The sequence below is a fragment of the Lepidochelys kempii genome, chromosome 1 (genome assembly GCF_965140265.1).
Source record: "Lepidochelys kempii isolate rLepKem1 chromosome 1, rLepKem1.hap2, whole genome shotgun sequence".
In the NCBI taxonomy this organism is placed as follows: domain Eukaryota; kingdom Metazoa; phylum Chordata; order Testudines; family Cheloniidae; genus Lepidochelys; species Lepidochelys kempii.
Window position 1 is genome coordinate 192,687,881 of NC_133256.1, and position 26,956 is coordinate 192,714,836.

Genomic DNA, 26,956 nt, shown 5'->3' on the forward strand with positions numbered 1-26,956 from the left:
GATGTTTTTCTATACTTTCAAATATATTCATTTCAATTACAACACAGAATAGAAAGTGTACAGTGCTCACTTTTATTATTTTTTATTACAAATATTTGTACTGTAAAAACAAAAGAAAGAATTTTCAATTCACATCATACGAGTACTGTAGTGCTCTTTTTTTAATGAAATTGCAACTTACAAATGTAGAATTATTTTTTTACATAACTGCACTCAGAAACAAAAAACAATGTCAAACTTTAGAGCCTACTAGTCCACTCAGTCCTACTTTTTGTTCACTAATCGCTAAGACAAACAAGTATTAGAGGGGTAGCCGTGTTAGTCTGGATCTGTAAAAGCGGCAAAGAGTCCTGTGGCACCTTATAGACTAACAGACGTATTGGAGCATAAGCTTTTGTGGGTGAATACCCACTTCGTCAGATGCACGTAGTGGAAATTTCCAGAGGCAGGTAGGCACAGCGGTCGGTGGGTTTTCGGTATAGAGCTATTCTATCTACTACCCAAGATCCACAAACCCAGAAATCCTGGATGCCCCATCATCTTGGGCATTGGTACTCTCACTGAAGGACTGTCCAGATATGTGGACTCTCTACTCAGACCCTATGCCACCAGCACTCCCAGCTATCTCCGTGACACCACTGATTTCCTGAGAAAACTACAATGCATTGGTGATCTTCCAGAAAACACCATCCTAGCCACCATGGATGTAGAGGCTCTCTAAACAAACATTCCACACACAGATGGAATACAAGCTGTCAGGAATAGTATCCGTGATGATGCCACAGCACAACTGGTTGCTGAGCTCTGTGACTTTATCCTCATGCACAATTATTTCAAATTTGGTGACAATATATACCTCCAAATAGTGGCACCATTATGGGCACCCGCATGGCCCCACAGTATGCCAACATTTTTATGGTTGACCTGGAACAACGCTTCCTCAGCTCTTGTCCACTCATGCCCCTTCTCTACCTACGCTACATTGACGACATCCTCATCATCTGGACCCATGGGAAGGAAACTCTGGAAGAATCCCACCACGATTTCAACAGCTTCAGACACCACCATCAATCTCAGCCTGGACCAATCTACACGGTCCTAGACACCACGGTGCAAATAAGTGAAGGTCACGTTAACACCACCCTATACCAACCGACCGCTTTGACTACCTGCCTCTGGAAATTTCCGCTAAATGCATCTGATGAAGTGGGTATTTACCCACGAAAGTTTATGCTCCAATGTGTCTGTTAGTCTATAAGGTGCCACAGGACTCTTTGCCGTTAAGACAAACAAGTTTGTTTACATTTACAGGAGATAATACTGCCAGCTTCTTATTTAAGTCACCTGAAAGTGAGAACAGGCATTCGCATGGCACTGTTGTAGCCAGCATTGCAGAGTATTTATGTGCCAGATATGCTAAACCTTTATATGACCCTTCATGCTTCGACTTGTAGATTGTTTATCTTTTTTTACAGTGCAAATATTTGTAATAAAAATAATAATATAAAGTGTGCACGTTACACTTCGTATTCTGCATTGTAATTAAAATTAATATATTTGAAAATGTAGAAAAACATCCAAAATATTTATAATAAATTTAAATTGGTATTCTATTATTAACAGAAAATTAATCATGATTAATTTTATTAATCTTGTGACAGCCCTACCCATTATCAAAATTCGTTAGTTGATTTTTTTTTAAAAACATCACTTTCAGAAGACGATTTTTTACCATCGTAATGTGACGTATGGGAGGTTCAGAGTAATGTGCCCTGCATAATGAACACACTGCCAACATGTTTAAAGGTGCACTGCAAGGCAAAAGACTTGCATTTACAAAAAACTCCATTGTGATATGGAAAGAAAGCATCAAACTTTTTCCAAGAGGCCTTTCCCCTCCTAGTGTTTTTGTTTTTAAATAAAAACAATTAACAATATCAGATCTTCAGTTCCCTCTGGCAAACCCTGGCAAAACAGAAAGTTGATTTGAATGGTGATAATGATGCCACTCAGCTCAGGTTCTACCCGCAAATGACATACACTCCAAATATCTTGCCACGATCCTTCAGTAAAAAACAGGAGATGAACACAGAACAACATGTAAAATACACATAGGAAAATAACTTCTTTGAATAAAGTTTGAGGCTGTGTCATCAAGGAGCATATATATATATTGTATTGCTTCGCAGTGCACTTTAATGTGTTCTTTTTAGTGACTGAGTTTTCTCATTCACAGACATCACTAGAAATGGGAAAACCAAAAAGATGGCAGGGGAAAAGGGGTATATTTCATTTGAGGAACGCACTTTACTGGAGAACAGTCAATGGAGCTGGCAACAGAGACTGGGCTCCATGAACAGGTGCTGACGTAAAAAGGCAAGTAGGAATTTGCTAAGCATTGTTCGGATGTCATGTCAGTCTGGAGTTTGCATTTATCAGTCAAGAAATACCAGATTGGTATGTGAGAGGAGAAAGGGAGGTCCAAAATAAATACATTGTCCATAACTGGTACCTTTTAAGTAGTAAAACTACATATTAAGCAATATGGCAGTGATTTAGAGAATTTGGGGGTCAAGAGAGATGGAGAAGGATGCCCCTTAGAGCATACAATTAAGTATTGCATTTATGAGAGCACACTGATGTGCTGAGGTATAATAATTTTGTAGGGGAATATGGAGAAATTAGTGGTTACTCTTTTTATACAGGAATCTGCCTGTGAAGCTCATGCTGAGTGTCATACAATGAATGGCAAAAAGTTAATCTTTGGATTATTGCTGGTGGCTGTTGAGAGTTGTGTGATAATACATCCTCAGAGCACCGAAAAGGCTGTACACTGATTACGACTGGATGCCTTGTGAGAGTCAGAAACATTTATTTGGACATTCTTAGGCCAAGGTAACAGGACTTGCCAAAATAGCAAGCCTGAGGCCTAATTCTTGCAGTGGTAGAACGCCTTTCTGTTTGTGATTCAGGCTGCCCAACGCTTATCAGCACAACTCCGATGGGTTTAGAAAGCCCAGTTCTGTGGGAGGCTACCAAATTAGTGCTATCTATTCCTGGCATGGGAATGAGGTATGATAACTTCAAATGTATTAGCTGACTATTGGCAGAGGCCAATGATTAAATGGGCATGAAGCCTAAACTATCCTCACCCTAAATTCTATTTGATGCGTGCTGGCAGGATAGCTAGGGACGTTTCCAGCGCAGTACCACGTGCTCCATTCATTCATGTGACATCAGTCCAACCACCTTTTGCACAAAAGCGAAAGCACTGAATTCCCTTTAAAAAATATTGCATACAAACAAAACTAAAGAAAATAAATTCTTTGGCTACGGATGGAAACAGGTAATAAATGTTTTGAAAACCACATCCTCTAACAGAGCTACTCCAGTTTTTTCCCAGATCAATATCCATGTGAACTGCAAAACCCTTTGTCTTGTGGCAGTATTATCATTGCATGTGTGCTTCTTGTACTTTCATTTCCATCTTAATCTGTCAACTGTCACTGTCCGCCTCCAGATTGGAGCATGGATATGGATGATTCACCTCAGAAAAACAAAAATACTATGTGGATACAATGTGTGAAGTTCTATTTTTATTTATTTGTAGGCTTTCCTATAAATAATTTGTATGTGCTGCTGAACCACATAATCTCTCTGTATATCTTGAACGGGCTACATGTATTAGATTGGAAAATTAAAGAGAGTGTGGCACCTCCTACTTATTTTTTTTTAATTCCACTTGAAGCGTTCATTTTACTAGTGAATGGGCACAACATGAAAATAGCATCATCAAGGGAAGAAACACACACACACACACACAAAGAAACAGCTTTACTTTCTATTGTTAGAACATCAAACCCACTCATGAATCAGTTTTCCTGCTCACACAGTTAAAAGCACAGAACCCCCAATAGCACTAAAGTATATCACCCCACAGGGTTATAATACATCACCTACTCGGATTTATGTATTACAGAACTCCGGGCTATTGCTCAATTACCATCCTTTTTTAACTATTCACAATGATTTAGGAGGCCAAGTAGGATCTAGGATTTGAGCCTTCAAAATTTGTGTTTTTGGGAAGATGGATGGTCCAGTGGTTAAGGTGCTGGCCTGGCACGTGGGAAACCTGGGTTTAATTCACTGCTTCACCATGGACTTCCTGAGTGAACTTGGGCATGTCACTTAGCCTCTCTGTGCCTTAGTTCCCCATCTGCAAAATAGGGATAATAGCACTTCTCTACCTTACAGTGAGGATCAAAATATTGGGACGGGCTTTGAGATCTACTGATGAAAATATAAAAGGAGTACTTGTGGCACCTTAGAGACTAACCAATTTATTTGAGCATGAGCTTTCGTGAGCTACAGCTCACTTCATCGGATGCATACCGTGGAAACTGCAGAAGACACTATATACACACAGAGACCATGAAACAATACCCCCTCCCACCCCACTGTCCTGCTGGTAACAGCTTATCTAAAGTGATCATCAAGTTGGGCCATTTCCAGCACAAATCCAGGTTTTCTCACCCTCCGCCCCCCCCCCCCCGCCCCACAAACTCACTCTCCTGCTGGTAATAGCCCATCCAAAGTGACCACTCTCTTCACAATGTGTATATTATGGTTTCCAGCTTTCCTCTGAAAACATGAATGCTAGAAATTTAACACACATACACACGCACACACTCTCTCTCTCTTTTTTAAAAGTAATATTCTCACAAACCACCAGGAATGAATCCAGGAGCTTGGGCTTTCCAAAAAACCACCAAGAGTGTTGGCAACACCGTGAAGGACATAGTTTACATGTATGTCACGGTCCACACCTCTCCAAGCATATCTAGCAAAACTCCACAGGTGGAGGCATATTATTTGTCTCTTCTCATTTTGATGCTGCTTCCAAAGCAGCCGCAAAACAAGGTCTGAGTCTGAGCTTGTCTGTGAAATAGCTGAAAGAGTCCTCACAGTGAGAAGTGCTCAACTTTGTTGCTGAGTGGCAACAGTCTGCATTCATCAGGCTGTTCACCACAGGAAAGAGGCCAAACAATTCTGCTGGCCCAGATATTGTGGATTCAAAGAAATATTTTAAAACCAACTGTTTTCCAACAAGCACTTTAGCACTACAGCCCTTTCCGTTTTTTACAAAAAGCTATTTGAAAAATTCTAGCCCAAATATGAAGGGAGCAGTGGGGAGGCATTCTTAAGAGGTGAACTCGATCCCTTTCGTGCATTTGGGTAATTAAAATAGACACACATATTTATGTACAATTCAAGTGACTGGGGAATAAAGACTACCTTTACTGAGGAGAAAATGGCTCTTTCACTCTAAACTATAATGCTAATAAATGGCAGCGAGCACATGTGGTTCTGCCAGAAGTATTTAGCAGCTATTGAGCTTTTGCCCTTGTGCAATAAAAGTTTTATAGTTTAAGTTGAAGCTGACCTACAATGGTTACAGGATACAAATCAAAAGCCTGCCGTCGCTCCTACTGAAGACAATAGCAGAACTTCCACTAACTTCCATGTTTTAAACTAACAAAAATTCCATGTACTCTCAGCATTGTTGGCTAAGATTTTTAAAACCGGGGGCCAGATTTTCAAAGGTACTTAGGAACTTAGGAACCTAAAGGTTCAGATAGCTACTTTTGAAACTCCCACTAGGTGCCTCAGTGAGTTAGACACGTAATTCCCATAGAAAGGCAATGAGAGTTAGGCACTCAGTCCGCTTAAGAGCTTTTGAAAATCCCATTAGGAGCCTATCTGTACCTTTAAGTGCCTGAACACCATTGAAAATCTGGCCTTGGTGCGTATAGCTAGGCTTCTAAGTTCATGTTTAGGTACCTATATAAATGACCCAATTTTCAAAATTGCTGAAGTCCATGAGAATTGCTGGGTGCTCAGCACATCTGAGGAAATTCAGAACACTTATTTAGATGCCTAACTTTTGGCATCCAATTTTGAAAGCTTTAACCATTTGCAGTAAAAATCTTGAGATCCGATGACAGCAATGGTGGAATACCACCACAGTGAAAAGCTTTTTATGATCTATTTCAAATCATAATTTTCTGAAACGTGTCAGTTAGTTTAGATGGCTTCATAATTAGACCAAAAAATTGCAATATGAATGTAATTTTATTCTTTCCTCTTATAGGTCGCCACCTGCTAGCCTGTAAATTGCCTGTCTTTAGGAAAAGGCAAACAACACTTAACACGATTTGTGTTACCCCACTTGAGAATCCCCACAACAAACCAAGCACTAAATAATATGAACTAATAATATTCAAAATGAGGTTTCAGTTGATTATGTTTATTTTACAGTGTGAGTCTGATTATGAAGAGGTACTAAAGACAATTCAGTTGTAGACTATTGTTGCTAATTATTATTGTTGTACTGCAAAACTGTTTGAAGAATAAAAATTATACGCTTTATATCTTCTACACATTCTTGGAGCTCATTTTAATGATCTGAACTCCCTTGGATATATTGTTTCTCTTCTATAGCAAATGCACAATGTGTTCTTAAAGCCAAGAAAAACTAAATCATTACAGGAACAGTGACATATAATAGTATGATTAATAGTTCCAGATCTGTCACTTCTCATGAGTTATGCAATTATTCCCCTCCCAACCCTTACTAAATAAAAGTTTCTTTCAGCAAGAGAAAGAAAGAAAGATTAGATTTACTTATTTTGAAAAAAAAGAGTACAAAATTTTCCTCTTTCCAATATATGTATCATATCTATTCATTGACTTTTCTTAATTTTTAAAAGCACTGCCTAATTTAAAGTGGGAATGCAGAATAAATTAGGAACTTCAGTAACAGAAACAAACCCATAGTTCATCTAACTTAGTATCCCGTCACAGACTGTGAACAGTACTGGGTGCTTCAGAAATTGTTTACATCTGCTTTATACATTTTTATTTATAAAGTATGTCTATGCCATGTACAGTGCTTGTCTTTCCTTACTATTTCTGAACATGTCCCAAGACAGAAGCTCCAGAAATAAGTAGATCTCCAGAGAGCCATATGATCTAATACAGCTCCCTCAAGATATCCAAACTTCATGTGTGTTTGGAAACAGTAAGAAATGATCCTAAATAATATGGATTAACATAACAGTTATGTTTAACATAACAGTTATGGATAACTGTCTCTTTAACTGTCCTAAGGATAGCTCTGACTCAGGCTCCATCTACTGCTTATTCTATAGTCTATGAGCTCAGATGTAGTGTTCTCCTTTTTCATTGCCCCAGCAGTTGCCTTGTTTGATGTCAAACTCCATAGTTCCCCACACAATCCACGTTAAACAACTAAATTACTATCTTCTGTTTCGGGCTAAGAAGTCTATCCTATATAACCGGCTACAGTCCAACCCACTCCAACATCACCCCCTCACATTTAAATTGTGAGATGAAAGACATTTTATGAAATGAGGGACTTTTCATGGGATTCCCGCATAAGGGATTTTGATGACCTATTGTTCACTGATTCAGGGATTGGATTCCGCCTTAGCAACACTTGCGACCTGAGCAGTTACACATCAGAGAGAGAACAGTGAATAGGCAAAGTGAACAGTTCATGAACCAATGGCAGCTTAAAAATGATTTGGCCAAACTATTTGGTGAACACTGATTTTATTAGCAAAGGAAAAAAACAGGCTACGTTTTTGGAATTTTGGGTTCAACAAGGACTGTTTAACAGGCTCTATTACCAATAGGAAATGCACAGTTCAAGATAATGCCATCTATCAGTACTGTTGATTAACATGGAATGGACTTTTAATTATGCCTTCCTTGGGCACATGCCTGCCACGCCTTTCTGGGCGGACAACATGCCATTTACAGGCTAGCATCATACGAATGCTGTACCATGAGCTCTATGTCCATTGCATCCAGAAGATTACCAAGGACAGGATAGTTTGGATACAAACACACTGCTTCCCTTGCACTCTGATTCAAAATAAAACAAGCATTAGTGACAGTAACACACACCAGCAACCTTAAAATGAAAGCATTGTACAAAACCACAGGGCACACAGTCTTACTTTAGAAAATGGCACTTCAGAGAATTTCTGATATACTATGTACTGTGACACATTTATATCATCATGTTAAATACTAAGACATTATAATGCACAGAAGATAAGACATTTACAGCAGAAATTCTGTTGACAACCACATACAACTGGAACAGTACATACCTCCTTGGCCATGTCAGTGTATTTTTGCTTTTCTTTCGGGTCTAGAACAGCCCACCAATCTGCCAATATCTTGGTAGCACCACGATTGTCCAGACGGGGGTGTTCCTGCCGCACAAGGGAGCGATGACGTTTGCAAAATAAGAGAAATGCGTTCATTGGCCTGCGGGCTCGCTGCTCTGAGGATTCATCATCTTCGGTTTCATCAGCATCGTGCTCTAGACCTTCAGTCCCAAGAAGTTGGACCTATTAGCACCAAAAGAGAAATGTTAAAAAAAATAAGTCAGTCAATAAAACATGGATAAGCATCACCCATTATATTAAAATTTGTGCATGCATATATATATATAACTAAAACAATGATACACACATGCCCTTCCCAAAATATGTCTACAGTAAATCTGCCAATGTCTTGTACCTAAGCAGAGGTCAGTAAAAAGCTTGTTCAAGCCAAAGTTTCACTCTGAAACTCTCTTGCCATACTTGAGCTAAAATTAAGAGAGGGAACAGGTGAGGGCCATTCTCTGCCACCAGCCTAGAGAGTTCAACCTCAGGCACTGAAAGCAAGAGCAACCCATTACATAACTGTCACAATGCAACAATGGAGAAAGGACATCTTAGTTAACTTAGCCTGGACCATGTAGCTTGCAACCAACAATGTGAACGGCCACTGGAAATGAACAGTTAGCTAGCACAGAGGACTGGTGCTATGTAGTCCCAGCAACTCTTTCCCCACTCAAAAGCTGTGTTGCTGCACCACTCCGTACAATAACTAAAAAGTTGCCGAATGCTTTTCAGAGGGTAACCCCAGCTGGAACACCACTGTAGCAATTCAGCCTTGAGCTCACAGATGTAAGAGTCCCTGTGGCAAGACCCACCTCACAGAAGACAAGTCAAAGCCACTGGAGCAACGATAGATATAATAGTACTATTGTATAACATGGAAGCCCATTTTATAGTACAGAAAAGTTGTGGAGCAAATATGATGCTGCCAATATAAACTGTATCCGCAAAGGTGAGGTAACACCTCCATCAGAACTCACCCTCACAGCCTCAGTGCATTTCTCTAGTTACTTCTCCCTACCCATCTGCATCACTCTGTCTTATCCATGTTTGGCCTAAGCCAGTTTGCTCCCAACCTCGTCCCCCACAACACAACTCTATCAGACATCAAGGCGATGCGGATCTGAATATTAACTGCATCTTGGGGACACTGCGGATCATGATCTCTCCTGTCTTCCCAACCCATCCTTCATCAACCAGGACGAACTGTAAACTTGTGGGACTCCACATGCTGTGTCCCTTGGGATGCTACGCCCCTTGGGAAACAAAACTGAGGCCAGGGTCTGTGAACAATGCCAAAGACAAAGTAGTAAACCGATGAAACACCATCCCATCTGTGCCCATAATATCCCAGAAGAGTCAAATTTTGTGGGCAACAGTAGCAAAAGGTGTTGACAGATCTAACAAAGTTAATGCGGCATCTCACTGACTCCATCACCTGAAGGAGATATTAAACCATGGATATCATTGTCTCTGTACTAAACTCCTTTTTTTAAAGGAGTGCAATAGATTTAAGGCATCTTGTGAAGTCCAGGCCATAAGATATACCACATTCAATTCAAAAGTTTTTGCCAGCATCTTTGTTACAGAATAAGTGTAAAATGGAGAGGTGTATCATATTTTTAAAAGACATGAATGAAACTTTAAAAACTGTAAAATTATTTGCCGAGTATCCCTATATCTCTGCAAAGGCAGACTTCCATTTCTTTTCACTGGCTATATTCATGGTGGAAGAAAAATATACAAAAACAGAATTTGGCCCATCGTCAACAATTTATGGTCAAACTCTCTAAGTTACACTTGTGTAAATGAATATGGAGTTATTTCAGATTATAAAATCAACTAAGAGCTGAATTTGGCCTTTAAAACAGTATCAGTTTCTGTAAGGCCAGACACTGCAATTCACAGGTGCAGTAATAAATTCAATCTTGGTTGTTCATTTTAATCCTGTTGAGTTACCTTGACTATACCTCTGGTAAACATCTTAATTTGAATAATTAAATATATACACTGAAATTTTAAGTTTCCTCAAGCTACTATAAATCCACTCTGATGTTTTTTTGTTTCCTCACAGTTTAATAAAAGGAGAAAATGAGTGCTAGCCCAAAATCCAAAACCCATAAAATATCCTCAAATATGTCACGTTTCTAACTAATGTTGTTTTTCCCTCCAACCCCAAGAAAGTTATCATTTTATCAGCCATGCTCCTGACTCTCAATGATCCACTCAAAGATCTTTATTGAACTTCCTCTCAACACTAATGTAGTAATACTAAGGGCTTATCTTTTGGAAGGGAGTCTACCTTATCGATATCTTCTTCTTCCTCTTCTTCCTCCTCCTCTTCAGAAAAGTCAAGGATTTTCTTTGCAAGTAGTGGATGCCACTGAAGACACTTTCTCTTTGGTCGTTTCCCAGTTCCCTCTCCTTCTGTTGAATGATCCTTATTCCGATTACTGCCTTTCATTACTGTGACCTGCCATGCAAAAACAGCCACAAAAGTCATCTTACCAAATTCAGGCAGATCACTTATGCATGTTAAGCATAAAGGATCATCCTGTTAAGAGCTGAACAAACTAATACCCAATTCAGAGGTTTATCAAATACAAGATTCTCAATTTTTTGACAACACTATATATGGACATTTAATTTAATAAGTTATTAATATGGCATTATGTGAGCTCGCTGTGGATGAATCCTTTCTTGTCTTAACACTCCCTTCAAGCTACCAGATCAACCTGTGACATCCAGATTATGACTACGTAATAATTGGGACACTAGCCCTATCTAGCTCTCTCAAACACACTCTTGCCCAATCTACAGTTCAAAGTATTCACACTTCACCAGCTAAGTGAGTGAGCAAGAGGCTTCAAGCTTCTCCAAAGCCTGTGTCTACTGCAGTATTTCATATTTTGTCAAGCCAGGAAATCCCTCCTTTTAGCACCAGAACATCTCGCCAGCCACACATCTGCAAATCATGCATTTATATTTAGCAATGATGATTTTTAATCCTGTGACACCATGAGCCAGGATTTCCCCAGTGCCATTAACAAGTGCAATAGAGAAATCTGACTCCCAGTCCTAAAGGGATGAATTATGAATTTGAAGCAAACAAGAAGAAGCAATTACACCAAAAACATTTTCAAAGTGCTTGTCTACATGAACATTTACACAATACAAAAACCCCTGAAAGAATGAAGTGCATACCCACACAGTACAGATCATATTCATCCATCACTCTTGCATATTTGTATTTCATATTAAGTGTCTCAGATCTGTCTTATTGAAATTCATAATTATTGCATGTTAACATCCAATTTAAGGTGCTGCTTACAAGATCTGATAACCAGCCATATCTTGAAATAAGGCATAATATCCCTCCATGCATACTGGATACAAATCAATGATTTTTTTTTTAAATCAGATTTTATTTTAAATTAAATTGGATTTTTATTTCATAATTTAAATAATAAGTTTTTCTTTTTGAAAAATACACCTGTTTAAAATGAAGTCTGAATGTAATACGTTAAAGCCTAAATTTATTATAATCTCTTAAAACATTTATATGAAAATAAATACACTGTGTCTATGATCCGCTACCAAAACCTTGAAGTTAAAGGCTGCTTTTCTATATAAAAAAAGCATCAGGGGGAAAAAAATCTAATTTTTGAAGTCAAGCTTTATAAATAGGGCACAATAGTTCATGTAATATATTAAGGCTTGTTTTGTTTATTAAAAATAAATTTTGTATGCTGGTTTAATTAAATTCCAGTTGCCATCCTAACACAGCTTGACAAAAATCATGAACTAAAAGTTAATAATCTACTAAATAAGCAATATATCATTCACTATTTTCTTACATACTAAAAATGTACAATTAATAAGAATCTGAAAATATTAAGCTATATAGTTGCTCAAATAATTGTATATAGTTATAGTGTACCTTCCTAGGTAACAAAAAATAATAAATGACTAAACCTACTATAAAGGCTGTATTTACTTATATGTTTTAATGGTTATATCAACCCATGAAAAAGCACCTTTCTTTAGAAAATAACTGAAGTACAAATGGAAAAGTTGATTAAAATCAATTATTTAAATTGCATTGGCTTAAATCAATCCACCCTTCCTACGTATACCCAAGATAAGAGCTTGCAACTATTTATGGAACTTTTTTGGTTTGTTCATTTGCATCCTTTTGTTAACATGACATTAATGTACACTGTCTTGAGTCAAAGATGATACTGATGGTAACCAGAATTAACATGTAGGAAAATGAGTGAATCTAGACAATGGATAACCTATATGGCCTGTAAAAATATCTGTGGAAGATTTTGAAAGGCTAATGGTCATCTCTCAGTGGCAAGCTAACAATAATGGCCAAATCATGGTCCCAATGCAAATTTCATCATTAATTTCAAATTGGACAAGGGTTTGGCTATTGGGAAAGATGTATAATCATTTAAGGGCAGGAAGGCAATATGATAAAGATGCTGCTTTTTGGAACGTAACTGCAGAACCATGACTTTTTAGTTATAGGCACAGAGTGGAAAAATATACAGTGTTTATCACACCCACAAATATTCAAGTATTAAGACAGATTAGCTAAAACAAGTAACTTGAACAATTTGATGCAACAGCTACTGTTGTTCAGGCCAAATTACATGTTCCATTCCAAACACAGTTTTCAGTTATTAATATTGTACCAGATTCTCAGCACCAGCTCTGTCCCCCTTTGCATAAGGGTACATAATTTGGCTGCCTATGAGCAGTTGAGAAATTCCTTGCTGGGGGAAACTTACTTGCACAAAGATTGCCACCCCCCTCTAAGTGCCCCCCTTCTGGCACAGGAGTTGTGTCAGGGGAGGGAGAGGGCAGAGCTCATCTCCAATACACCAGTTCTCTACTGACACATGGTCTGAAAGCATCCATAAACAGATTTCGTAAGTTAGAGCAGCCTACTGGTACCCTAACTTATATCTGGGTCAGAACAGCTTGAGAATCAGGGAGCAACAACGGAATACATGTTGGCACAGTAAAAGAATCCAATGCAATATTTTCAAGTTAGAACTTTCCATGCTTCATCTCATCCAAGACGTGATTTTTGTTAAAGTTTGGACAAAATCCTTTTGTTCACTTCAGAATTACATAAGGGTTGAGGGGGTAGTGAGAGAAGATACAAGTCACTTGCCCCATATGATCAAAGCTTCACTGAGGAACACGCACACCAAACATCAGAAGCTACCACAGGAAGTTCTAACCTGCGTAATTTCAATAGTCCTCAATGAAAAAGGAAAAAATTCAACTTCAAAAGAAGTTGGTTCAGTAATGTTAAACTGGGAACATTTGTACCATCTTAGTAATTTCACACATGGGCATTCGAATTGTAATTTGTTCTTTTCTCCCCTTTAACACATCAGTTCAGGATGCTTTGGGATTTAGCAGCTTTCCCATAAGATACTTATTTTATTGTTGTGTGTATCATCTTGCTCTTCGATGTAATGCTAATTTAAGCGCTGCTTTTCATGTCAGTTATTTCACTGATAATTATCTGTAACCAATACTTCCTTTAAAATTATATTACCGGCACTATAGAAGTCTCATTACTAATTCAAAAATCAAGTTTAACAGGCAGCTTTCTGCTCCCCCAAGTTTTAAAGAGGATTAAGATAAATCTTCACAAAAGATAAGTAACCCCACAGCATGTTTTATAAGTATTCTCAATTATATCTGAAAATTTATCTAGCAAGTAGTTTTGGAAAAGGCAAGTGAAAACAGGAGCTGAGCACTAGCCATTTCTAAAATTCATAAGGGATTCACGTCATGATCTTTATTTATTATTGTCCCTTGCTCACAAACAATTGTTTATATTTTCCCGATACATAGGCCAAACATTGAGTACCTAATTATCCCTTAAAAACAATTTACTGAATCAAGTACTCATTGTACTGCACATTACTGAATAGGTAAAAATGCATTTTCAGCTTCCTGGAATTTAGTTACATTAATTAGGGTTTTTTCAAATTGTGATATATTTTACCCTTGCAGTCATTATGATGCAATAGTTCATCTATTATGAGACTCTCAATCAGGCAGCTACCAGCTCACCATAACAAGAGAAAAAGAAACTCAGGTCTGCGGCACCAAAATCAAAGCCCTGGATACTAGAGAGGTAGATCTCTTTAGAGAGACACACATTGTCTCTCCTCAATAAAGGCTGGAGTAGTCTCTGATAGGGCCTGAGCCTGTACCCCTTAATTCAATGGGAGTTTTGCCATGATTTCAGTGGGAGAAAGATCGGGGCCACAACAAGGTCAGCTTTCAGTCTTCCCTCTAACTCGGCAGCGGGACAAGGAAACAAAACAAAATGCCCTCATGAAGTATGCAAAGCTATATCCTGTGCCATCAAGACACATTCCCCTCCCACTAGGGTGACAAGATGTCCCGATTTTATAGCGACAGTCTTTTTTTTTTTGGTGTGTCTTTTCTTATATAGGCTCCTATTAACCCCCACCCCCTGTCCCACTTTTTCACATTTACTGTCTGGTCACCCTACCTCCCACAAACTTTGAGGAAAATCACAGCGGGCATTTTCAAGCGATTTGGATCACTATTTTGTAATGTTTCAGCTTTTCTGATTTCTTTTTGGGGGGGGGGGGAGCTCATTTTATTTTACATAATCTTTGGGCTACACATTTCACAGTAGTTTTAATTTGTCGGTGTCTACTGAGAATGATCCCTTGTACCTTCTTCTCCTGGCAGAAGTCTCTCACAACAGGAAGGCCAGAGAATTCCATAGGTGGATCTAAGCATTGTATAGAAAGAATATAAGCCTCTACCAAATTCTATAGGACTTTTCTTTTGCGGACTGAAGCTTGAGACACCACATGTTGAACATTTTCCTTTTGAATAGGTTCTCTCTCCATTCTGCCCGTGTGCTCCACAGATACAGTACACTCATAATGACATATAGTCACAGTTAATAGATTACCAAGGGTTGCTTAACATGACAGCAAAAAATACCTCTAATCCACATGAACTTAATAGTTCCCTCATTTTTCCTTTCGAGTTCTTGGCTACTTACAGTGTAACCACACTGGATAAAATCCAATTAAAGTTCAAGTGAACACATAAATAAGTTAATGGTATCTTGTACTATACTACCATTGCTTACTTATTGATTAACTGAACATTAATGGAATTCATTTAGTTGAATCTTTAGGCTCCTACGTTTATCCTTTTTTCTTAATATATAATCAATAGCATGGTAGCTGATTGTTTCCTACGCAGGGAATTGCTCATGTACAAATAAACGTAGCCAGGTCTAATGGAAAGTTCACACTGACTACAAATGACATTTCTATGTTCTTTACGCAGCTCTATAAACATATAGTGGTGATGCACATTAAGGGCAATGATCTCCGCTCCTGATGCAAAACTATTAATAGGGCTCCAATAACCATTCCACACTGCCATCAATAGTAAAATTAAAAAGCTCTCTCAACAGAATTGTTATCAAAATATTTTTTCAGCCTTTTCCTGCTGGCTATCTTTTTATTTTCTGTTGCTGGAAACACAGTATTCTCTGTCACTTTATAAATATGTACACCCAATGCAAGCTTTCAGCAGAAAAATGTAATAATCTGCAAAAATGTTAAGAGTTTTTTTGGGAGGTGGGGAGGATTGTTTGTGGTTTTTTTTTTACACCTTTACTACATATTTTTTTTCAAATTTAGTTATAGAATTAGATGCAAATTTTCATCTTTAAAAATTCAAAACCCCCAAACTGTTTTATTGTGCCTTTTCTCTGACATCTAATTCCACCCTCCCTCTCCCTACGTTCCTAGATTCTTTACAAAACAGTAAGTAAATATGGCAGTCCAATTCCATGGTTTTAACTTTGGGAACATTGACAGTTGCCTGCATGATTTCTTAACCCTACATGTTGCATTAACACTAATGGAGTACCTGCAAAATTATACATTTACAGTGGTGATAATCAAAATCTTTACAAATGTCTTTACAAGTAATTAAACATTAGGAAAGTATTTATACTAATCTCTATACCAACAGGCTTGGCAAAATTCAAGGTTTATTTTTGTAATTTCAATATATAATGTCTATGTTTATTTTTAAGCATTTATTTTTATCAATTTAAATTTTTACAGTTGCAGGGGGATGTCACACAATTATGTAATGACAGACACTATGAATCAAAATGAAGCTTTATAATTGTTAAAACACAAATTGACAACGTCACATATCAACATATACAAAGAAAATATCCCTATATTAAACCCCAAGAAGTTCTCAAGCAGCATTTCTCTTACTTTGCCTATCTGTAAATTTTTCTCATCAATCAATGTTTCCTGACATTTACTGATAAAAACTGAACCCTTCCAAGCCTATGAAAAGACAGTTGCCTTTTCCATAACTGGTGTTCTTCGAGATGTGTTGCTCATGTCCATTCAACTTAGGTGACACCCAAGCAGTACCCCTCGGAGGTGGGTAGGAGTTCACAGACGTGTAGACTGCAACACAGATCTGCCAAACCCAGAGTCACCCCTGGCCTGCTGAGTGATGGCACAGTGGGCCGTTAATGTGTGCCCTGAGGACCACGTCGCAACTCAACAGATATCCTTGATTGGGAAGTGTGCCTTGCCTGCGCTCTGGCCTCTGATGATCGGCAGCGGAGGGACTCCCATCAACTCATAGCAGGTCTGAATGCAAGAGATGATCCAGTTAGAAATCCTGTGTGTGGACACTGGGAGGCCCTTCATCCTATCAGAGATGAAAAGCTTAGTCGACTTACTGAAACGCTTTGTCAGATCTAGGTAGAAAGCCAGGGCCCTCTTTACATCCAAAATGTGAAGGCACCTCTCTTCACTAGTCTCATGGGGCGTAGGGCAGAAGACCGGAAGCAAGATGTCCTGGTTCACGTGGAAAGTAGGGAAGGAAGGCCGGGTGCCTTGGGAAGGAAGGTCGGGTGGGGCCAGAGCTGGACCTTGTCCTTATAGAAGGCTGTGTACGGCGATTCTGAGGTCAGGGCTCGCAGCTCGGAGACTCGCCTCACCGATGTCACTGCCACCAGGAAAGTGACCTTCCACGATTGGTGAGACAGGTAGCACGAGGCCAAAGGCTCAAAGGGTGGGGCCGTGAGCCTGGACAAAACCAAGTTGAGATCCCACTGAGGGGTCGGGGACCAAACTTGAGGAAAAAGCCTCTCAAGACCTCTGAGGAACCTGACCTTCATGTCATGGGAGAACACTGCCTGCCCCTGGATTGGCAGATGAAAGGCAGAAATGGACACCAGATTCACCCTGATAGAGGAGTGCGCCAGGCCCTGGTACCTCAAATGAAGCAGGTAGTTTAAGATTGACTGCACTGAAGAATGCGGAGGGAAGATGCCCAGTCCAGCTGCCCAGCGGGCTATCCAGGGTAGCTGGCGGGGAGCGGGTTGGGCTACATCACTCCACTGGAGCTTGGGCACGAGATCCTGACGTGGGTGAAGAGTTGCCCGGCATGGGACCTTGCTCACACCAGCACCGGTGCATGTGGCGAGTACATACACCTAAGTTAAATGGACATGAGCAAGCACTCGAAGAATACTAAGTGTAAGAAACACCATAGCAACACTGTCTACTTGCAAAAGCAAAACTCCAGAGATTTGAATGGCAACTCCTAGGTGGTCTAAGATTTCAATGGGTGCCGTATGTGTGTCAGAATGGCAGGATTTTACCAGAATTTCTCTTGTACCCACTACGAAAGTATGAACGAATCTGACTTGCCAGGATAACTGTGGCAGAGTCAACATTTTAACGGACAAGTCAGTATTCTTTGACATATCTACTGCAGAAAACCATCTCTTACATACTTGGTGATGTAGCTTGAATTGCTGTGTCAAAGAACTGATGCAAGTGATAAACAGATCTAAACCTAAACTGTTACGACTCTCAGGTAGAACAGTGGCATCTCAGACTATAAGCGCCTCATCCAACTCCCCTTGATTTCAACAGGAGTTTTTCAAACTGACTTTATTGGGAGTTAGACTGGGCTCTTATTATGTCCACATGGAATACTAACTAGTACATGATCAGGAACGAGGTACTGTTAAGGCAATTTATTAAGCATCTTCCACCCCATACCACACTAGTCAAATTTCTAAGCTACTCTTTAAGAAATACCATAAGAACATAAACAAATACAGAAGGATTGAATCACCAAGACACTGATACTGTTAATGAACTGATGAGGTGAGTTGTCTCAACCAGAAAGCAGGGGTACCGTAAAGAAGCTTTACTCGGCCAACTCTGGGAACTAAGTCATTGATTTTTCCTTCTCACTCCAAGCAGAGAAGCTCAATTCCTTATATTTCAATTACAATTAAAATGCAAGATGATAAAATATATATAAATAAAAAAAGAATGTTTTTAATTAGATAGTTTATTTAGCTCTGGGGTGCCTTGACCTGCAGAATTTATTTTAGATTAATACAACGAAGAAAGCAAATTAATTGGTACTAATTACTGACCAGATAGTGAATGTATTTCTTCTTGTTTCACAGCAGAGAGCCACTAATGAGCTTTTCTAACTTTCACAGAAGTGATGGTTTAATGAAGGACATGCTGTGACTAAACAGAATACTGTCTGCTGGCAGAAATTTGGGATAGACTGTCACCACATGTAACTAACACAGCAACAATTCTTGCTTAATTTTTAATGAAGCTCTCTTTCCTGTTTAAGTAAATGACAAACTATTCCTTATTTCTCTTTTTGAATTTTCATTGATTGGTCCCTTTTTTGTTCTCAGTTTTTAACTTTATTTATCTAAGACTACCCAAGAAATAGTACGCTGTTTGAATTTCTGTGTTTTAAATGATCATGGAATGTCTACAAAAGTTCTCTCTCCTGTCCACCAAAAAAATATGAGCTTTCAAAGAAAAAATGTTTATATGAGAGGAACAAGATACTTGTATTTCCAGTGGCAACCGTTTCCTTCACTCATCATTAACACTTTCTCTTCGTTTCACAAACTCTTTCCCCACTTGGAAACATAGGGAATTATTCATTTCATTTCCTCCAAAACGGTTACAGCAATGCATGTGTCTCAATTACCATCTAAGTAAAATGAAACCACATATATTGCACACACATACACCTCTAACTCCAAATATTCTCAAAAATTAAAGGCGACAAGACAGACCACTTTCCATGTCTACTGCACATAGGGCGACCAGAGGTCCCGATTTTAAGGGACAGTCCCGATTTTTGGAGCTTTTTCTTACATAGGCACCTATTACCCCCCACCACCGTACCGATTTTTCACACTTACTATCTGGTCACCCTACCTGCACGTCAGACCTGTGCTCCACTCTTTGCACTGGCTTCCCATAGACTATAGAGTCTCGGTCCTTATCTTCAAAGCACTCCATAGCTTGGGCCTCCACCTAAAGCTCCAGGATGAAAACTGTGGTCAACCAGAAATTAATTTGGCCTGATGCATTTACTTAATCCATGTGAGTAAACTGTATTTTGTAGAAAGGTGTTGCAGTATTTGATTAAACTCTCTTAGTGAAATCCTGCTTCCACTCAATTAATAGAAAAGCCACCACTGATTTCAATAGGGTCAGCATTTCATCTTCTAAAGCTAAACTGAGGCATCTGTAAAATAGGTAGAATATTGATCTCAGGGGAATTGTGAGGCTTAACTCAATGTTTGCGAAGTGCTAAATGATCTCTAATGCTATAGAACCAAAACAACCTCCTCTCCACATCCCATCTGCACCAGACAGCTGAGATTTTTCAAAGCTTAGTAGGGGATTTAGACACAAAACTGCTTTTAATCTCAAACAACTGGCCTTCATACACAACAGCAACAGAGCAAGAACAACTAACTGGTTTTGACCAAGTAAAGCACTCTCCTACTGGAAATTTAATACAGTAACATATGGTAACATATGTGGTAGCAGGTATAATGGTATTAATGGTAGTTTTGCAAAACGATTGAGTGTGCCAGCACGAGAGTGTTAGCAGATGCTTGCCTTTACACAGAACAAAATATGCACTTAACTAATAGTTCAGAGATACTGTTCCTAGAAATTTCTGTTTTGTAAATATGACAAGTTGACATTACAAGAAAATGAATTCCTCAACTGCTTAAAATGTATTTCTGAGTTTAAAATCTGAAGCTATTAACCAATGACATCAACCTAGTAAATTTTGTTTTAATATAAACGGGTGCAACCATTCTGGGGTACTTAGAAGATCTTAAACAATATCAAAGTTTCTCAGTTTAGAACTTTTCTCCAGCTATAATGCTAGCTGACTGCAAGCTGTGAAGCCAAACCAACTTACAGATTTCTTGTAGCTCTCATGTACTCAAACTATTTTTCAACACTGGCGGACACAAGTGACTAAGGTTGAATGAATCAACTCATGACTCCAAAAATGTGGACAAATTGGAAAAAGTCCAGAGAAGAGCAAAAAAATGATTAAATGTCTAGAAAATATATCCTATGAGGGAAGATTGAAAAAGTTTGGTTGTTTAGTCTGGAGAAGAGAAGACAGAGAGGGGACATAACAGTTTTCAAGTACATAAAAGGTTGTTACAAGGAGGGAGAAAAATTGTTCTTCTTAACCTCTGAGGATAGGACAAGAAGCAATGGGCTTAAATTGCAGCAAGGGAGGTTTAGATTGGACATTAGGGAAAACTTTCTAATTGTCAGAGTGGTTAAGCACTGGAAAAAATTGCCTAGGGAGGTTGTGGAATCTCCATCACTGGGGATTTTTAAGAGCAGGTTAGACAAACACATGTCTGGGATGGTCTAGATAATACTTAGTCCTGCCTTGAGTGCCGGGGACTGGACTGGATGACCTCTCGAGGTCCTTTCCAGCTCTATGATTCTATGATTGAACCTGCGTGCCCCACACCTGGTGTGCCTGGCACAGAGGGGCAAGCCCCCAAGGTGTTTCTGGGGCAGGCCCAGGACTTGTGCTGTGTCAGGGTTGGGTGCAGCCTCACCACTGAGTCCGTGTCCCCAGGGTGGGGAGATGGGGAGGCTGCAGGGTGATCTCCCACCTTCAACCAGCCAGTGGCTTGTGCTCCCCACTGTCACGCTGGAACCTCTGCATTTATTTATTGACAAATAAAACTTTCAGAATTTTAAAATACTGTGCATAGAATTTTTAATTTTTTTGGCATAGAATGTCCTCAGGAGTAAATATCATGTAGCAGCTTTTAAATACATTTGCTGCACCTGACACAATAGGCTCTGTCATCTTTTTGGCTCAGACTTGCAAAAACATGCATATTAACTCAAATGGTGAAACAGTCCAGCCACCAATTCAGAAAGGAATCAACTAGCTTGTTTGTAATGGACAGACTCCTGTTAAGAAGAGGAAGTATCAAACTCCTCCTACATTCAACACACACAATACTCATAGTAGGTGGGCTTTAGACGAGGAAAGAAAGGAGAGGGATGCAGGAAGTGGTTTTGTATAACTCAATCTGGCAGTTATTTTGGTCAGGCAATGGATGGTAGAAGGCAAAGCAGTTACAAAACAAAATAAAATCAGAGAGAAATTAATAAGTATACTGAAATATCCATGCATGACTGTAATGAAAAAACAAGCAAGGAGAAACAGAAGCCATCACTATATATCAGCAGATCTTCATCTAGTGGGCATACTGTGGATGATTATTTTCACATCAGTAAAGATGGACATAATCTATAGGCAGGAGAAAAAAGAAATAGATGGCTGTGTTTACATGACATTGTAAATACCTTTGACACCAAAGGAGAGCAAGAGAACAAGGAATAAAGTCTAAGGGCAAGATTACAGCGGCCTTACATGCCTACACAGGCATAAAGGAGTGTAAAGTTCCTCCTTACTCGCCTGAACAGACAATGCTCCATGTACGGGAAGGGATGGGGAATGGGTGGAACCCTTCCTCTGTTCCCCAAATATACTGGTCAGTGCAGCTGAGGTAGCACAGAGAAGGGAGTGATCTATTATTGGTACATAGCAGCAGCAGATTACGCCGCTGCTGGAACAAATACAGAGACTAGAAAAAAGAACGAGGAGTACTTGTGGCACCTTAGAGATGAACAGATTTATTTGGGCATAAGCTTTCTTGGGCTAAAACCCACTTCATCAGATGCATCACTAGAAAGTGATTTGTGACTCTGTTCTGGAGACAGAACAGCTACATGCAGACCCTTACTCTGGGCAGATTAGTCATATCACAGTCTAATTCCAAAAGCTACTGTAAACATCTGTTACAGGGCAGCAGGGCTGGAGAAGTCAGAAAGCCAAACAATTCCTAGACAGAGTTTTAGAATAATGTCATTAGGGGAGATTTTAACTTCTCAAATATCTGCTTGGTAAAGAGAACAGCAAAAGAGGCAACAGAGGTTTTCTTCAAATTGTCTTCCACTTAAATTATAATCTTAAAAGTACAAAAATCTAACTAATCCTGTATCTAGTTCTTCCCAACTGCTAGAAACTGACTGAATGAGAGAATAAGGAAGCAAGCTTGGGAAAAAAACCTAATAGCATTCCTCTGCATTCTTTACTTCCAAATTTATAACAATTCATCAGTAGCCCTGATCCTGCATCTTGCTGCACATGGGCAGATTCATGCATGCATACGGAACAAAGATTAAAGTAAATATGTTGGTTTTTTATTTGCCTTCTGGTTTCTGAGCTGCTACAGTATATTCAGCTCATATTTTCAAGCTTTTCTTTGCAACCATATAAACTAGAATTTTTTTTTTGAAGTTGAGATTCTCACATTTACATGTACCTCTAGGAACCGGAGCTTCAAGTAAAACATCCAATATCATGAGATTCAATAAAATGCGAGAGTTGGCAACTTTATAAAATTCAGATATAGGGCCAGATCCTTAGCTGTATAAATTATTATAGAAGTCTACAGAATTATGCTGTTCACACCAGCTGAAGATCTTGCCTCATCTTCCTTACTTAAAATTAGGGCTGTTAATTAATTGCAGTTAACTCACGTGATTAACTCAAAAAATTAATCACAACTAATCGCAGTTTTAATTGCGCTGTTAAACAATACAATACCAATTGAAATTTATTAAATATTTCTTCATTTTCAAATATATTGACAAGATGGGGGGAAGAGAGGATAATTGTACTGTGACCTCAAGCTCAGGGCCCCAAAAGGTCAGTAACTGGGGTGAAATGGGGATGAAGAGAAACAGGGTGGGGCTCCAGCAAACAATGTACTGGGTCCCCAAATTTCTTTTGACAGGCCTGAGTACACACAATGAAGCTTCTGTAATAAAATTCACTCATAATTACTACAGGAGTCAAGGGAACCATATACAGCTATAGGAGCAAATGAAAGAATTAGGCCTTTAATACATTTTTAATAGGACGTGAAATATTCTTGCACAATCATAGTGTTTGTATATAGTTTCCACTTTCGCCTTGAACTCATGTACAACAGATTAAAACAGCAGTGTTAATAAGCCATCATAATAACTGCCACCCACTGCTCCTTTGACAGCAGAAGGAAGATAAATGAATGTCTATACAGTGTATTTAACCTGATTTTCTGATCCATTAAGTGCTATTAGGCCATAAATTGTAATACTGTAGCATTCTTGCATCCTAAAAAAAGAGTCAATGAAAACATCCTGGATTCATTTTAAACAAGACCGATATGCTTAATGTTCATTGAGAGAAATATCCTGAGATGAACTTAAATACATTCCTAGCTATTATCAAACAGAATACAATACACACTGCAAAATCAAGCTGTCCCTCTCTTTTTTGTCTGTTTAAATGAGATAGCTACAATATTCTGCTTATAGAATTACAGTGTGAGAAATACTGCACCCATGAATTCAACTCCCTTGTCATTTCTCCCCTAGTAGACTGTCGATGGATAGTATACCAATTTTCTAGTATTACACATTCCAGTCTTAAAGTTTAATGGACAGCTGCTCAATTTAGGATATATTTGTTCTCTAGAGTTACGTTTAAGATTTTAAAAAATTCAGATTGAAAAACAGAACTTGTGCAAAAACCTAGAGATAAAATATTTTTACAAAACATGTGATGAGTATGCAAATTCACTCTCATGCTTTTCCCTTTACTGCAGGCACTATTTTAAAGGGACTTTTAGAGCACTGTAAATTCTTTAGTTCAGAGCCTCAATTTAGTCACAGAAAAATTAACTGAAACCAAAGGGTTTGCTACTCTACTTTTCTGAGTGTGTGTGTAAAGTATCTGCAAAAGGATTCTGGCTCTTAGCCACAGTGAGTTGCATAAACTCCTTCTGGATCTAGTAAAGCTCAGGAAGGTTGTGCAGTATCTCATTACACAACTTTCAGGCGCCACCTAGTGATTTTTTTTAAACTTTCCACTTTTTTAAATAGAAAAAACTGGTACTTATCACTGCAGGATCATGACCTTAAATAATAAGTACGATCTGAAAGTAAAGCATATGCTTAAGTGCTTTGCTGATTGGATTGGGGGCAGTGTACACAGCATTTTGCATGATCAAGCCCTTAAAGAGATCTTATCTAGAGAAATCATTTAAAAAAAGCAAACTCTACTATTCACTGAGTCCCGACCTTTCGTCAGCATAGGTTAACAACAGTTTCTAATCATTGGTGCTGGTTCTGTGATGTGGAATACTGTCCAATAGCTAAGGCCAGCAGACTAATTAAGGCCTTGGATGGACATATACCAAAGTCCCAAAGAATGAATAAATAACCCGATTGTACCCTGTGTGGACCCAGCATCAAACAGAGTAGGCCACGAGGACTGGCAAGATGATGAATGTTAGAAGACCTGGGTTCAGATCTGAGCTCAGCCTCTGATTCAATGTGTGACCTTGTACAAATCATGTAGGCCCAAATTCTCAGTGCAATCTCTAAACCTGGGTACCTAACTTCAGGAGAAAAGGAGTTGAATGTTAGGCACCCAAAATATTGACCCCTCTTTTGAAAATTTAGACCTATCTATCTATCTAAGCCCTTTAAGAGATTTATCTATAGACACACACACAGACAGACAGAGAGAATGAATTACACAGTTTAAGAGAGAGAGAGAGAGAGAGAGAGAGAGAGAGAGAGAGAGAGAGAGAGAGAGAATTAGAAGATCTTTGGCAACAGTATATTTTCATCTTTCTCTCCTGCTGTCGCAGAATCATACTCACTGAAAAAATAATAATAGTGTGTGACGCGTGAAGTCTTTATAAAACCCAGGAGTAAAGGAAGTTGATTGACAGTTTGCCTAGCCAATCACTCAGAGACAGGGTAGGGACTTCCCTTCTCTGCAAAGAGTTCGGGTTATGGAAGCCCTCTGTAAAAACTCTGGCTGCATCCTAGCCAGAGAGTCAGAGTTGCAAGGCTGGGGAGGAAGGGTCCTCTGGGGAAAACTCTGTCTGTTGGGCCCAGGAGGAAAAGTGGCTCCACTTAACTCAGTAGGAACGCATAGTGGACTCTTTCCTACTGCTTGATAGGATTCCTTGCATTGCTTGATAGGATTCCTTGCATTTCCGATGAACACGCCAGTTCTAAAAACGATGTAAAAGCAGCTAAATACTACCAAAACCCCCCCAAAACTATACACACTATACTCTTTTAAAGAAGCGTCACAAACAAGAGGACATAGTTCCTACTGGGACCAGATGGCGGTGAGAAGGACCTGGAGACACGGTCGGGCCGCCCGGCCCTTTATCACCTCAAATTCTTGAGTGCACCAACAGACACTACTACTTTCAAATTCTTCAGCTACAGACACGTGGTGCACATGCGTAATCCCTCAGTGGAATACAATAGGGACCATCACTCAAAGAAGAAAAAGTACTTCCTCTTGTATGTATTAAACCTAATTTCATCAGGTGACCCCAGGTTTTTTATGGTCAAAAAAGGTAATAAACGCTTCTCTATTCATTTTTTCCACACATTTATGGTTTTATAGATTTTGATCATATCACCCTAGATTTCCATGGCGTTCTAGCATCATGAAGTTCTACTCATAGGGAAGACACAGAGCTCAGCAACACCAAGGAGCTGTCTGCCAAGATGAACACATTGCATGCGATCAAATTCAGGGGGCCAAACACAAATATGCACCATAACATGTAGTAAGGTTTCATAGTGTGCATGTCAAATGTTATTTTCCAAGTTTCTTGATTTTTTAAAAACTCACACAGAAGCTATTCCCTACTGCAGAGAAAGCCAAAGGAAAGGGATGAAGCTTAATTGCAGATGTTTCGACAGGGTCTGATTAAATTAATCCTACAGTACTTCAAGTCCTAACTGAAGCAATCATCTTTGAGAAATCTTGGAGGACAGATCAAGTCCCAGAAGACCGGGGAAAGGCGAACATAGCATCTATCTTTAAAAAGGGGAACAAAGAGGATCTGGGGAATTATAGACCTGTCAGCCTAACTTCGATACCCAGAAAGATACTGGAAGAAATTATTAAACAATCAATTTGTATCCTCTAGGCTAATAGGCTCATAAGAAATAGCCAACATGGATTTATTACGAACAAACCATGCCAAATCAACCTAATTTCCTTCTTTGATAGGGTTACTGGCCTAGTGGATAGGAGAGAAGCAGTAGACAGGGTAGATCTTAATTTTAGTCAGGCTTTTGATGCAATCCCACATGACTTTCTCATAAGCAAACTAGGGAAATATGGTCTAG

At 39.0% G+C, this 26,956-nt stretch overlaps 1 protein-coding gene across 8 annotated transcripts in view; it reads right to left on the minus strand.

Moving 5' to 3' along the window:
- BBX (BBX high mobility group box domain containing) overlaps positions 1-26,956 on the minus strand; it is a 199,704-nt gene that overhangs the window by 79,399 nt on the left and 93,349 nt on the right. For all 8 annotated transcript variants that reach the window (XM_073306538.1, XM_073306507.1, XM_073306528.1 and 5 more), the window contains 2 exons: positions 10,564-10,734; positions 8,202-8,444 (listed from right to left, as the gene is read on the minus strand). In XM_073306538.1, the coding sequence (XP_073162639.1) occupies positions 8,202-8,444; positions 10,564-10,725 (405 nt within the window). In that variant the 5' untranslated portion in view covers positions 10,726-10,734. The remainder of the gene's footprint in view (positions 1-8,201; positions 8,445-10,563; positions 10,735-26,956) is intronic.